Here is a 12,474-nt window from a genome sequence, read left to right on the forward strand (position 1 = left end):
AACAGACCCTCCTTAAGGTGAGCCTGCACTCCTCAACTCCTCCCTGCCATCCTGTGTGCCCCTTCCCTGCTGCCATGCCACTATGGCCTGGCATAGTCTGCGGCTGGTGAGGAGCAGGGGCGGTAGCATGGCCTGGTCCCCTGGATGCTGTTCCCCTGCCCACTCAGCTGACATCCTCCTGCCCAGCCCTTATTCCTGCCAAGCCAGAGCCCAGGCTGGCTGCTGAGATCCAACCAGCCTTGACAATAGGGGACATTTGTCAGAGCTCCTGGCAGAGATGCAGGGTGGCACTAGGGAAAGCACAGCCCTCTTGGATGCAGGCAGGGCCATCCGTGCTGACAGGGTCCTGCTTTCCTGGACAGGGATGTTGGATATGAAGCCTGATCCCCCTGGGAAACCGCCACACGGCTCTGGTCCCCACATACCCCACGCATCAGAGGGCGGCAACCCCCACCCGGGCCGTGGGTCTGACGGTTCCTCTCGCCCTCCCACCGGCAGCATGTCCCAGGCGGAGGAGGCGGGGCCGTGTGCCAGGGCCCAGCGGCACGGCCCGAGCCGGGGCAGCCAGCGGCTGGAGTGCATCATCTGCTACTGCTCCTACGACCTGAGCGGCCGCCTGCCGCGCAGGCTCTACTGCGGCCACAGCTTCTGCCAAGCCTGCCTGCGGCGCCTGGACGCGGTGGCCAACGAGCAGCGCTGGATCCCCTGCCCGCAGTGCCGCCAGAACACCCCCACGCCCCGCGGCGGTGTGGCCATGCTGGACCTCGACCTGCCGATCTTCCTCGCCGTCAAGGCTGACAAGGAACAGCCCCGGCTGGCCGCCAGGGCCCTGCCAGACCTGCCCACCAAGGGCTCGAGCAAAGAGAAGGTGGTCACGCAGCAGCCGGTGGGGCTGTGCCAAGACGTGGTGCCCCCGGCCTCGCTACCCCGCCGCGGCTGCTGCCGGTCCTGCCTGTGCTGCGGGGTCACAGCTGCCTTCGAGAGCTGAGCACGGGGAGGGAACTGCCGGTGCCGTGCTGTCAGCTGAGCCCCTGGGGGTGCAGCCTGGCACCATTTCTGCGAGCTCCATGCCGTGCCTCAGACCCACTTGTGGGCAGTAGTGGTGGGGCTGTGCTGGTAGCCTGGGAAGAGCTTCAGCTTGCTTAGAGCTTGCTGGCCACGCTGCCAGGATTTGGGGTGCAGTGTGTGGGGGGAGTGAAGGTGTCCCCCTCACCCTGACCTCCTGCCCCTCTTACACCTCAGAAACCTGCTCTGGCCATCACAGATGTTCCCTGGCCCATGCCTGTGGCTCTGCAGCAGGGATGTCCTTGCTGAGCAGCCCCCAGGCAGGGGACACAGGAGCCTGGCACTGCACAGTGGCACAGCAGTGCTCTGGGGAGCATGTCCAGCACCTCAGCAGCTCCACACCTGTTGAACAGTGCTGCTGGCCCTGCTGGGCTGCATGCCTGGGTGGCATTTCTCAGTAAGCCTCAGACTAGCCTGGGATGAGCCCTGCCTGCAGTGGGGGCAGGTTGGTGTCATGTAACCTGGCCTGTTGGGTTGCTTCCTTCAAGTGTTTGCTCTGGTGGCCATGGGCAGGAGAAATGTGGGCACTGCAGTAGCTGGACAGTTGAAATCAAGAGTTGCTAGGAAGCCACAGCACATTGTCCCAACATGGCACTTACCTGTCCACCATCTGGAGAAGAGAAGAGAGAGGGGGAGACCTTCCAGATGCCTTCCAGTACCTTAAGAGAGCTCCAGGAGAGCTGGGGAAGGACTTGACAAGGGCTGGGAGTGCCAGGACAAGGGCCAATGGCTTTGAGCTGGGAGAGACTTGAGACTGCAAATGAGGAAGAAATTGTTGAGAGTGAGGCTGGGGAGACACTGGCACAGGTTGCCCAGGGAGGCTGTGGCTGCCTCCTCCCTGGAGGTGTTGAAGGCCAGGCTGGATGAGGCCTTGAGCAAGCTGGGCTGGTGGGAGGTGTCCCTGCCCATGGCAGGGGGTTGGAACTGGATGAGCTTAGAGGTCCCTTCCAACGCAACCCATTCTCTGATTCTATGATGTGATCTACCTGGCTCCAGTACAGGAGGAGAGCCAAGCCCATGGATGTTCCTGCTTGACCCTGTGCTCTGTGCCTCATGCCATGTTTGGTTTTCCTGCCTGACCTGTTCACCTCCCTGCCACCCTCATGCCCCTGTGCTGTTTTTCCAGGTTATTTTCTGTGTGGCTTTCCCTGCCTGACCCCAAACAGGAGTTGCAGGGACAAGATCCCCAACAGTTGTGTGTGGGCTTAACAGAGGCCAAATGGAGAGGCCTGGGGTGCACCAGGGTGCTACTAATACAGGTCTTGGGCAGGGCTTGGCATTGCTGGGCAGCTCCTGTGGTCCTTCCTCAAAGCCCATTTTCTGCATCTGTTCCTTGTGGTTTATGAGGCTCTTGCAACATCTCAGCATCAGGAGCCACTGGCTGCACCTTGGGGCTCAGCAGAGGACCCCAGCCTGTACCTGCCTGGGCCAGCAGTGACCTCATGTCCCCTGGGCAGTCCTGATGCTTGGCTATCCCCTGCACTGGGTGCCACGGCTGCAGCCAGAGGAGTCCAGCACCCATGCTGTGCAAAAGCACCCATTCCATTTACAGCATCCACACCATGCACAGCACCATCACCACACACAGCACCCACATGCACAAATTCTGCCACTCAGTGTCACCTACCATAACAAAGTCCAAGCTCTGACATCCTCCCAGCAGAGCCCAATCTGGGGAGCTCCAGCCATGGCAGAGGTGCCCAGGGGTCACAGCAGAAGCATAATGTAGTTCAGAGATTCCATGGGGTGGCATCTGCCTGCCTTGGATACTTAATTACATGGAAATATGCAGCAAATTAAAGCCTGCAAGAATGGGATAAAAGCTGACAGAGAGTCTCAAAGCACCTTCCTCTCCTTCTTCATGTGTGCTCCTAGGGCTGCCCTTGGAATCACTGTCCACAGATACTTCATAGGTGGGTGGTGGGAAGAGTCTGTGATGGCCTCATGCTTACCCTGAGCACAGCTCCATACAGAGATGCCAGCAGGAGTCCGTGCTCAGCCTGGCACCTTGGGTCCCAGCTTTCCAACAGCAGAGGGTGACAAAGACCCATGGCTCCCTGTCCCTAGCTCCAGGTCCATACCTCTGAGCTCACACCCCAGCTCCAGCACATTCCTCCAGCACCAGAACCAAGTTGTGAAGCTTGGCCCTTGACATGTTCCTCTGGGCATGTTTCTGTTGCTCCCAGCCACTCTCTGAAGGACTTTATCTGCCCCTCCACCGATGCATTGGGGAATGGCTTTGGCATGCCAGCTGGGCACCTGGATTCACAATCCTTGGCTGGAGCAGGGCTGGTGTTGAGTCTTGGGGTCTCCTCCACCAGTCAGCACAGGCCTCCCACCCCAAGCTGTCATTGCAGATGCTTGGAGCAGCCTGTTCTGGCCCCAGGACCAGGCTATGCTGTTCTCTGTGGATCCCTAAGCTCCAGGAGGAGGCATCACGGCAGGGCAGGAGGGCACTGGTGGGTGGAGCTCTAGTTGGGGACAGGGACCTGAGCTCTTCCTGCGGGGTGCTGGGTCCCCGTGCTCCAGAGAAGGGGACAGTGCACTGCCCAGTAGCATGTGTGAAGGGACAGTGGCACTGCTGGGGCACAGGACCCTAAGGGTCACCAGGCTGTGAGTGCAGCAGGATGTATGCAGTCGTGTGCCAACAGGAGGTTGCCAGCCATAGTTGGCACCAGCCCTGCACTTGGCTGCTGGCCCTGGCAGGCAGGGCGCTGGGGACATCTCTCCTGCCAGGTGCCATGGGGGTGTGCAGCAGGAGCTGGCAGAGGAGCTGAGATGATTTGCAGCCTCCTGAGCAGAAAAGCTGGAAGTGCCCTTGCTTTGAAGAATCGTTTGGGGGCTTTTCAGTACAGTTTGCACCTCTCACCTGACCCGGGGTGGGGCACATGCCGTGGACAATGCAGTCCCGGGGAGGAAGAGCATTTGGGCACAGGGCTCTCTAAAAGGTCCCCATATGGCCTGGAGCTGCTGGCAGGATGAGCTGCTTCTGCAGCTTGACGTGGCTGTGGGTTTGTGCCCTGCTTTGGGGCTGGGCTGGGCTGGAGGATTCCTCTGAATTATTTCCAGATGGGGATTAATGCACAAAGCAAATTTGCTGCAGGACAGATAAACAAACCAAAGCTCCTCTGCAAGCTATTAATAAACTGCCTGCTCCTGCCCTGCATTTGGAAACAGCCTGGCCCTGGGCAGGGGCACACACTGCCCTGCTGACCTTCAGCCCTTTGACTGTGGGGCAAAGATGTGCAGGAGTCCTCTGGGACCAAGACCACCAGGCTCCAAAATGGGCCAGGAACTGCCAGGGGGTGAGTGCAGGGCAGTGTCTCTGCTCTGTGTCCCTGCTGCAGGAGGGATGAGGTGCTGCCAGCCTTGTCCTCTGGTCCCTTGGTGCCTGCTGAGCTCTGCCAGGCACGGTGGGTACTGGGAGGTGCCACCTCTCCTCTGCAGCCTTCTGCTGCAGGGGTTCAGGTAGCTTTGAAACCAGAGCAGGTATAAACAGGGTGGAGGCAGACTTTGAGCCCTCTCAAACTGGCACTGCCATATCGGGGTGAGGGTAAACAGGTTTTGGGCAGCTGCAGCCCAGCAAGTTCACCTTTCCCACATATTCTTATGTGGGGGCTCCTGGGTGTCCCCCAGGACAGAGGTGCAGTACTGGTGGGGAGGAGGAGGGTGGCCCACGGGACTCCCATCCCAACCCTCTTCATCTTAGCAGGGCTTGTGGGCTCCTGTCAGGGCCCAAGAGAGCCTGGACAAGGGCTAGGCTCAGCAGGGTGGCCCATGGCTCCCAGCAGAGCTCCCTGCTGAGGACCTCTGGCCATGGTGGGCCAGTACAGAAGATAAAGTTGGACCTCCCTGTGGCTTGGTTTAAGCTTTGTTCCACCCCAGCCAGCTGCGGGGGTCCCGGGTCTGTCCCCCCTTTGCACATGGCTGCTGAGGGAGCACACCCAGGGGGACGCCTGTGGGGAGGATGGGGGCCAAGAGCTGGGGCGGGGTTTGCTTTTTTCCAGCTTTTCCCCTGCCCTCCAGCCTGCAAGGGCACACAAGCAGTTAATCCCGGGCCACACAGAGCTGGCTGCTTACCTGGCTGGAGCAGTGCCTGGCAGAGGGAGGGCCGAGGGCATGGCTTGCACCTTGCCAGGGCAGGAATCACTGCAAAAATATTTGCTGAAAAAAGGGCAGCTCCACCCCGAGACAAGCAGGGCCAGGAGTGCAGCTGGCTCGGGGCTGGCAGAAGGAGCCGGGACATCCACTCACTCCCATTGCAGCTGGGCACTGCCCAGCACCTCTGCTGAGCACCGCCGGGCTCACCGAGGGTGCTGGGCAGGGACAGAGGGCTGGGCAAGGTGACGGGCACTGGGGATCCTGTCTGGAAGAAATCCTGGCACTAGAGGTTGGGGGGACCTTGCCACCTTTGTGGGCTGCCATGGGCTGCTGCAGGGTGCCCAGCATGGTGCTGGTCTGCCTGTTCCTCCTGTGCCCGCTGCCCTCACCAGCCTGCCCTGCCGCCTGCCACTGCTCCCTGGGGGAGGTGGACTGCAGTGGGCATGGCCTCCGCGAGGTGCCAAGGAGCCTGTCGACCAACACCAGCAGCCTGTGGCTTGGCTACAACTTCATCGTGCTGCTGGGGCCACACTCCTTCCCTCCTCTGCCGGAGCTGCTGCTGCTCAGCCTGCCCCACAACCACCTGGAGATGATCCACAGCCAGGCGCTGGTGGGGCTCAGGGCGCTGCAGGAGCTGGACCTCAGCAACAACTTCCTAACCATGCTGACCCCCGAGACCTTCCTGCCCCTCTCCAGCCTGACCGTGCTCAACCTGGGCAGCAACAGGCTGAGGGAGCTGGAGCCTGGGGTGCTGGAGAACCTGCCCCAGCTCCAAGCTCTCCTCCTGCAGGACAACCCCTGGGTGTGCAGCTGCAGCATCCTGCCCCTCTGGCTCTGGCTCAGCCACAACAGGGAAAAAGTGCAAGGTGAGTGCCCAGACCACCCTGCTCCCAGGCCCCCTGCCTGCTCCACACTGCCTGCTGATCCCACTGGGGCTGAGGCAGGACCCAGCACTCTGGATGCCAGCTGCCTGTGGTCTTGTGTGGTTGGTGCCCATTGGGGTACATCAAGGTTCCCCAGACCCCATCCTCAGGCCATGGCAGCTTGGGTGGATGCATTCCTGGGTCTGGCACCTGGTGTCTTTGATCCTTAGTCCTTGGCTACTCTCTGGAGAGGAGGGCTGGGCAATGTCCCAGGAACAGGCACCCAACACTCCCCCCAACAGTGGCACCAGTCCTGCCACGTCAAGGGCAAGCTGTGCTGGGCACTGGACACCTGAAGGACACCTGTGCACGTGTCTGGGGGGGCATTGCTGCTGACTCAGTCAGGACTCAGTGCCTTCAGCCCCCTCCCCAGTGCCTTCAGCTCCCTCCCCAGTGCCTTATCCTGCATTTCTTCCCCCTTGATCCTCAGTGGGACACAGCTCTGCCAACAAGGTCTCTCCCTCCACTGCCACTCATTCCTGCTTGCTTGGGTACACACCTGCCACTCATGCTGGATGGGACCTTCTGTGGCATCTCCATGCTGGCTGCTCACTGCTCCCCACATCTGTGCCCTGGGCACCAGGCCTGCCCCATGTACTGCCCTGCCCTAAACCTATTTTCCATTGTGCCCTCCAGCACTGTGCCCACATCCCTGTCCTATTGCACTCCCAGAGCACAGGATGTAGATAAGCCCTGAACCCTCACTGCTCCTCAGTCTTGGTCAGCCTGGTCCCTGGTCCTGTCTGTCCCATGTAGATCTTCCATCCCCTCTGTCCTTGGCTCCTGCTCTGTCCCAGCTGCCCCTCAGCACTGCTTTTCTCTTCCAGAGAATCGTTCAGTCCTCTGCAGATTCCCGGAGTATCTGAACAAATATCCCATCATGGCCTTTGGGAATGAGTCCTTCAGGCAGTGTCAGACCTCACTGTCCACCCAGCAGTACGTCATCTTCTTGGCCATTGGACCCTTCTCCTTCATGGTCAGCATCTTCTTCTGCATCTTCATGGGCTCCATCACCGTGGCCTACCACAACCTGTGCAGGGAACCCGTGGTCTGCAGGAGCTCCCCCGTCAGGAGGGGACACAAAGGCAAGGCAACAAAGCTTTAGCTCTTCTGCAGCTCTCTGCCCCTCCCTGGTGCAAACATTTCCCTGGACTAGTGAGAGGATGCTCTGCTCCTGGAAATCACTTTTTTTTCCTCCTCCCAGTCCCTTGAGATGATGCCAAGCTCCCTCTGCCCTGCTTCCAGGGGGAGCAGCCTTCAGCCCAGCAGAGCCACGATCTGCTGGCAGCTGCTCTCAGTGCTTTGGGACATCCCTCAGGCCACCCTCAGACCTGCACACTCCCTTCGTGCCAGGAGGGACCAGGTGATCCTCCTCCAGCCTACCCTGTCCTGTCCCTTGTGCTGCTCAAGGGCCTCAGTGCATTTTGGGATGCATCCTGTACCTTCCTGTGCCTTCAGGTGCATCCCAGGAGCCCTGTCTGCATCTCAGGATGCACCATGGTCCTCTGGGTACCCTTCAGTGCACCCCAGGAGCCCCTGCGTGCCTTTCAGTGTGCCCCAAAGTCCTCCTTAGGACTTTTAGTGCCTCCAGCACTCCCCAGTTGTCACTCAGTGCCCTCAGCAGCCCTAAGGTGCCTTTCCATGCCCTCAGGACACCTTGGCTGGTCATGCATCCAAATGCTATCTACTTGGCTTTCTGTGTCCTGACAGGCATTGCCTTTTGGAGCACCCCAGAGCTCTCTGTGTGCCTTTTGGTGAACCTGAACATCTCTAGGTGCTGCTGGGGCACTCCAGATCCTCCAGGGGACTTTCAGAAAACCCCAGACCCCTCCTTATGCTGCCCAAGGTTGCACAATATTTCTTTGGGGAGGATTTTTGTCCTTGAGACAGAGCTACTGGTGCTGAGAAGCCTTAGCCAACAGCCACAATCTAGGCTGAGGCTGAGGTTCAGGTTGAGGGCCAAACGGAGACAAAGCCTCAAGCTTCCACTGATATGGTTTGGCAGAGGGGATACCAAAGGATGGGGGAAGAGGTACACAGTGGTTCCTCCTCCAGTAGCTTTTTTCCCTAGGCCAAGACCAAGGGTTGGCTCAGTGATGGGAGCAAGGACCATAAAGCCTGTCTGGGTTCACAGCACAGAGCCTGCAGCCCTTGCTGCTGCTGCAGCTCCCACTGCCCACAGAAAGGGGCTGGGGCTGCCCCTGCCTCCCCCTGCCCTGCCACTCTGGTCCTGCCCTGCAGAAACTCTTCTCCCCAACACTGTATGGAAATGCTTGGTGAGAGGTGGCCTGGGAGGAGCTGGGGCTGTGTTCCAGAGGAAAGCACAAGCTGGGGTGACAAAAACATTGCTCAAGGAGGAGCAGCAGCCCCTTCTTGTTGAGTCCTTACCCATGGCAAGGCAGTAAGAGCCACAATGAGATGATTGTGGCCACCAGCCTCACCCTGCTCACACAATCTCCTGCCCATGCAAGAGCTGTGGGACAAAGTAGGGCTGTGGCAGTGGCAAGCTCTTGGCAAGGGTTAAATAAATCATGCAGAGAATAAACCAAATGTCACAGTGTCTGTGGCTTGCTCCCATTTGTGTTTTCAGTGACGCCACACTGCTTGGGTTTCCCCCACCCCAGCTCTTCCTGTGGTGCCTGTCCCCACCAAGGGCTGTGTGGAGCTGGTGAAGGCAGCATCTCCTGCAGTGCTACCAGCCCTGCACCCAGGATGGCTGCAGGACCTTTGCTGAGCTCAGCCCCCTGCACAGCACCTTTCCCAGGGGCAATCCCAGCTCTCCCAGACCCCCCCTGCTGACAGAACTCACTGCTTCTCAGGAAGACCATGTGGAGTCATGGCATCATGTAGAGCCACCTAAGCCCTGCTCCTCCTCCCAGACTGTCCTGAGGCTGTGACTCCCATGAAGGTTGTGCTGGTGGTCTCAGCTCATGGGGAGCATGCAGCTAATGAGCGATGCTGCTTTCCTCCAGCCCAGGGCAGCTGTGCCTCCCTGCTCTGCAAATCCCTCAGGGCACCTCCCTACAGCTGGGACGATGTGCAGGGAATTCCCCAGATGCCTCCATCCCAGCATTCTGTCCTCTGTCCCCAGAGGACAGCCCCACTGGCAGTATCCCAGTTGGATCCCAGGAGCTGGGGAGCTCAGCAGTGGCAGGGGACAGTTTTCCCCAGAGCCAGGTGCCACAGTGCTGCCATTTGGAACGTTTCAGACTGTCCCCAGCCCTGCTCTGCCAGGTTTATCTCCCTGCACTGTCCCCAGCCCTGCTGTGCCAGGCTTGTCTCCCTGCACTGGCTCTTGAGGCTGTCCCCAGCCCTGCTGTGCCAGGTTTGTCTCCTTGCACTGCTCTTCAGGCTGTCCCCAGCCTGGCCTCCCGGAATGGTGATGTCCCTCCCCACACCACCTTCCCCAAGCTCCTGGCCTTTCTCCCTGCTAGCTACTCCATCCCTCCCAGTCCCTCCACCACTTCCTGCTGGCAAACTCCGCGGCAGTGCTGGGTGAGGCTGTGATTCAGCCCAGGGCTGCCTGCCAGCTTTGCCAGGAGGCAGAGGGGGAAAGAGGCAGACAGCACTGGAGGAGAGCACTTCATGATCCGGTCGAGACTTTACTGAGCTCTGTCAACACCTCGGCACTAATGCGACACTGACGTAGAAAGGAGGATGGGTCCAGGTCCTCAGCTGGAGCCAGATGAACTTGATGGAGCCACTGAAGGAGCATCAGTGGGACGATGCTCACAGACCTCAGCTGCTGGCTGGAAGTCCTGCTGCAGAGGCTGCCCTTCGGCCGGGCTGGGGCAAGGAGAGGGCAGTGCGTGCCCTGGGGCTCGGTGCCATGCTGCAGGTGGGTTTTCTGCCTTCGCAGGAGGTGGGATGTGGTGCTGCCCATGCTCGTGCTGTAGCTGCTCAGCAGCAGCCTGACTGGTGCCAGGCGCTTCCCCAGCACTGATGTCTCTGCACCCGCTCACGGTGCCCACAGGGAGGGTGCTCAGGGGTGCTGGCACATGGGCACACACACTCGAGGGGAGGAAAGTGTGGGGAGGAAGGGCATCAGCTTGTCTCCTTTGGTTCGCTTCTCCTGAACTGAGGGCTGGTTTCCACATCTCCAGGTTCAGGCAGGTGCAGCCACGTGAGCTGGGGCTTCAGGGCTGCTGTGGGAGCTGCTGGCAAGCTTGAGCTGCAGGTGAGTGTGGCAGGGAAGCTGGCAGTGCCTGCTGTGGACACTGCAGCACACAGCAAGCCACAACCTGCCAGCAGCATCTCTCCTTGCATTGCTGGTGCTGAGGCAGTGTGGAGCTTGGCTAAAGGTCAATGCAAACATCAGAGATATTCCAGGCCAGGAGAGGCACAGTGTGAGAGCTACATGCTGGCCATGGCCAGGTCCTGGGGACAGCTTTTGTGGAGGGAAGGAGGGGAACCAGGATCTTGGCTGGTGGCACGTTAGGGACTCCAGAGTACCACATTCAGCACAGGAACATGGGCTGCAGGGCTGGGAACAGACCATGTCCAGGAGCCAGGTTGTAGCCACAGGCTGATGGGAGGAAGAGGGGGGTTCACCCCCTGCGAGGAGCAGAGCACACACCTTCCACACGTGCTCAGCCTGCCCAACTGCTCTGGTTGCTCCAACTGCTTGGCACTGCTGGAGCAGGTCACACTGGAGCCCTCCATGGTGGTGAGAGACGTGGAGCATATCTGAGGGGCCCTGTGCTGAGAAGCCTGAAGCCTGCAAAGTGAAGCACACCTTTTTATGCTGGCACCAGCTCTTCCCCACGAGGGTGGGAGAGCAGGCACCATGTGCCTTTTGCAGTCCTTCCCCCTTGCACGTAGCTGGTGGGTGGCAATGCTGGGTCTGCAGCAGTGCTCTCTGTACAGTGAAGTCCAAACCATGCCCTGGTTCTGCCCTGCACTCTGGGGCAGGAGCATGGCAGCAGGGCCTGCGGAGGGAGGGAGATATACAATGAAGTCACCGTGTATGGATGAAGGATGCGTTTCTCCCATCTCACCCAGAAGCCCATCAGCGTCCCCCTGAAAGGCAGTCCTGACTGTGCCTTCCTGCTGTCTTGGGCAAGGACTGATGGCCCTGGGGGAGAAGGTCACACCACAGTGCTGACTGAGGGGTCGGAGAGGTTGAGCTGGCCGGTGATGTCGGTGGGGTGGTACTGCTGCAACACACAAAGACACAGACAAAGGAGGAAGAAGCGTTAGGCAGCTCTGGCTCTCACCCCCTGCCTCTGCTCACAGCCCAGGTGTCCCTGCAGGGTATCTCTTGGGGGTGATGCAACAGCCCCACACCCGCCACTGGCAGAGGTCCCCTTCCCCCTGCAATCCAAGCTTGTGCAGAGGTCGCTGCAGACACTCTCCAAGCGCCCCGGAGCTGGGCAGGGAGGAGGCCCAGGAGCACAGCACAGCTCCTGCTGAGCCCCTCGCTGCCTGGGGACCGCTACAAGACAAAGCCTGTGACTCATCAGCCCAGCCCACGGCTGAACCTGTGTTTGGAGGGTCTGGCTGGCTTTTGGCAGCTCTCTGGTGCCAGATCAAGCTGTGCTTCGAGGCCAGGGCGTTTCACCTCCTTGCTCGAGTGACTGTGCTTTGGCTGTGCCCTTCGTGCAGGTGAGGGATGTGTGGGGTGGTGGATTTGCAACAAACCCTGGCACTGATTGCTGATGTGAAAGTAGAGCCTGTGCTGGGGATGTGGCCTGGGCTTGGGGCTCTGTGCTCCGTGCAGATGGGGGGCTTGGCAAACACTCCCTGGGAGACACTTCCCAGCCACAGCCTCACCAGTGAGCACATGACAAGAGCAGAAATAACCTTCAGTGGGCAAGAGAAAAAAAAAAAAAAAAGTCCTTCCTCCCAGGCAGGGATTTGCAACTGGGCAGTTATTTTCTCCCTTCCTCCTTCCACACTCCCTTCCTCTCCCAGTTCTACTCTCCTGACTCCAAACCTTGAGCTGGAAGCCCTGTCCAGCCCTGCTGCAGGAGCAGGTGGCACGGAGCACCTTGCGCTGCTGTCTGGGGACCTAAATTGGTGCCAGGAGAGGAAAGGGCCTCAGTGGGTCTCATGTGCTGCGGCATGGACCCTCTGCAGTGCCATCTGCCCAGTCCTTGCACCACACTGCCCGGCAGAGCTGCCATTCTGCTGGGCTCCCAGGGGGCTCCTTGGGGGCAGGATGTTGCCTGCCGCATGTTGGTCAGTGGTCACTGAGGCTGCCCCGCGATGCTGCCGGCGGCTCTGGCACTGTGGCTACCCTGTGTGGCTCTACACCCCACCTCCTGCCACGGGAAGGTCTGGGGTCCCCCCGAGCATCGCGTGGGGCCCTCAGGGCTGCCCTGCTCTGCCCAGTTTTGTGCTTTGGCAGGACCCCTCGGTGGGGAGTTGCTGGGGCAGGGGTGGG

The 12,474-nt window shown here is 59.9% G+C and overlaps 3 protein-coding genes across 6 annotated transcripts in view; 2 read left to right on the top strand and 1 right to left on the bottom strand.

Annotated features, from left to right (window-relative positions):
• The first annotated feature begins 364 nt into the window (after positions 1 to 364).
• On the top strand, positions 365 to 988 carry RNF224 (ring finger protein 224). The gene has a single exon (XM_054393215.1). The coding sequence runs from the start codon at positions 365 to 367 to the stop codon at positions 986 to 988; it is 624 nt and encodes a 207-aa protein (XP_054249190.1).
• Positions 989 to 4,348: 3,360 nt separating this feature from the next.
• On the top strand, positions 4,349 to 7,194 carry LRRC26 (leucine rich repeat containing 26). Its single transcript, XM_054393216.1, has 3 exons — positions 4,349 to 4,370; positions 5,331 to 6,032; positions 6,917 to 7,194. The coding sequence occupies exons 1-3, from the start codon at positions 4,349 to 4,351 to the stop codon at positions 7,192 to 7,194; spliced, it is 1,002 nt and encodes a 333-aa protein (XP_054249191.1).
• Positions 7,195 to 11,176: 3,982 nt separating this feature from the next.
• GRIN1 (glutamate ionotropic receptor NMDA type subunit 1) overlaps positions 11,177 to 12,474 on the bottom strand; it is a 43,140-nt gene continuing 41,842 nt past the window's right edge. For all 4 annotated transcript variants that reach the window (XM_054393269.1, XM_054393267.1, XM_054393268.1 and 1 more), the window contains one exon: positions 11,177 to 11,245. In XM_054393269.1, the coding sequence (XP_054249244.1) occupies positions 11,177 to 11,245 (69 nt within the window). The remainder of the gene's footprint in view (positions 11,246 to 12,474) is intronic.

Source organism: Indicator indicator, chromosome 28 (assembly GCF_027791375.1).
Source record: "Indicator indicator isolate 239-I01 chromosome 28, UM_Iind_1.1, whole genome shotgun sequence".
NCBI classification, from domain to species: Eukaryota; Metazoa; Chordata; class Aves; order Piciformes; family Indicatoridae; genus Indicator; species Indicator indicator.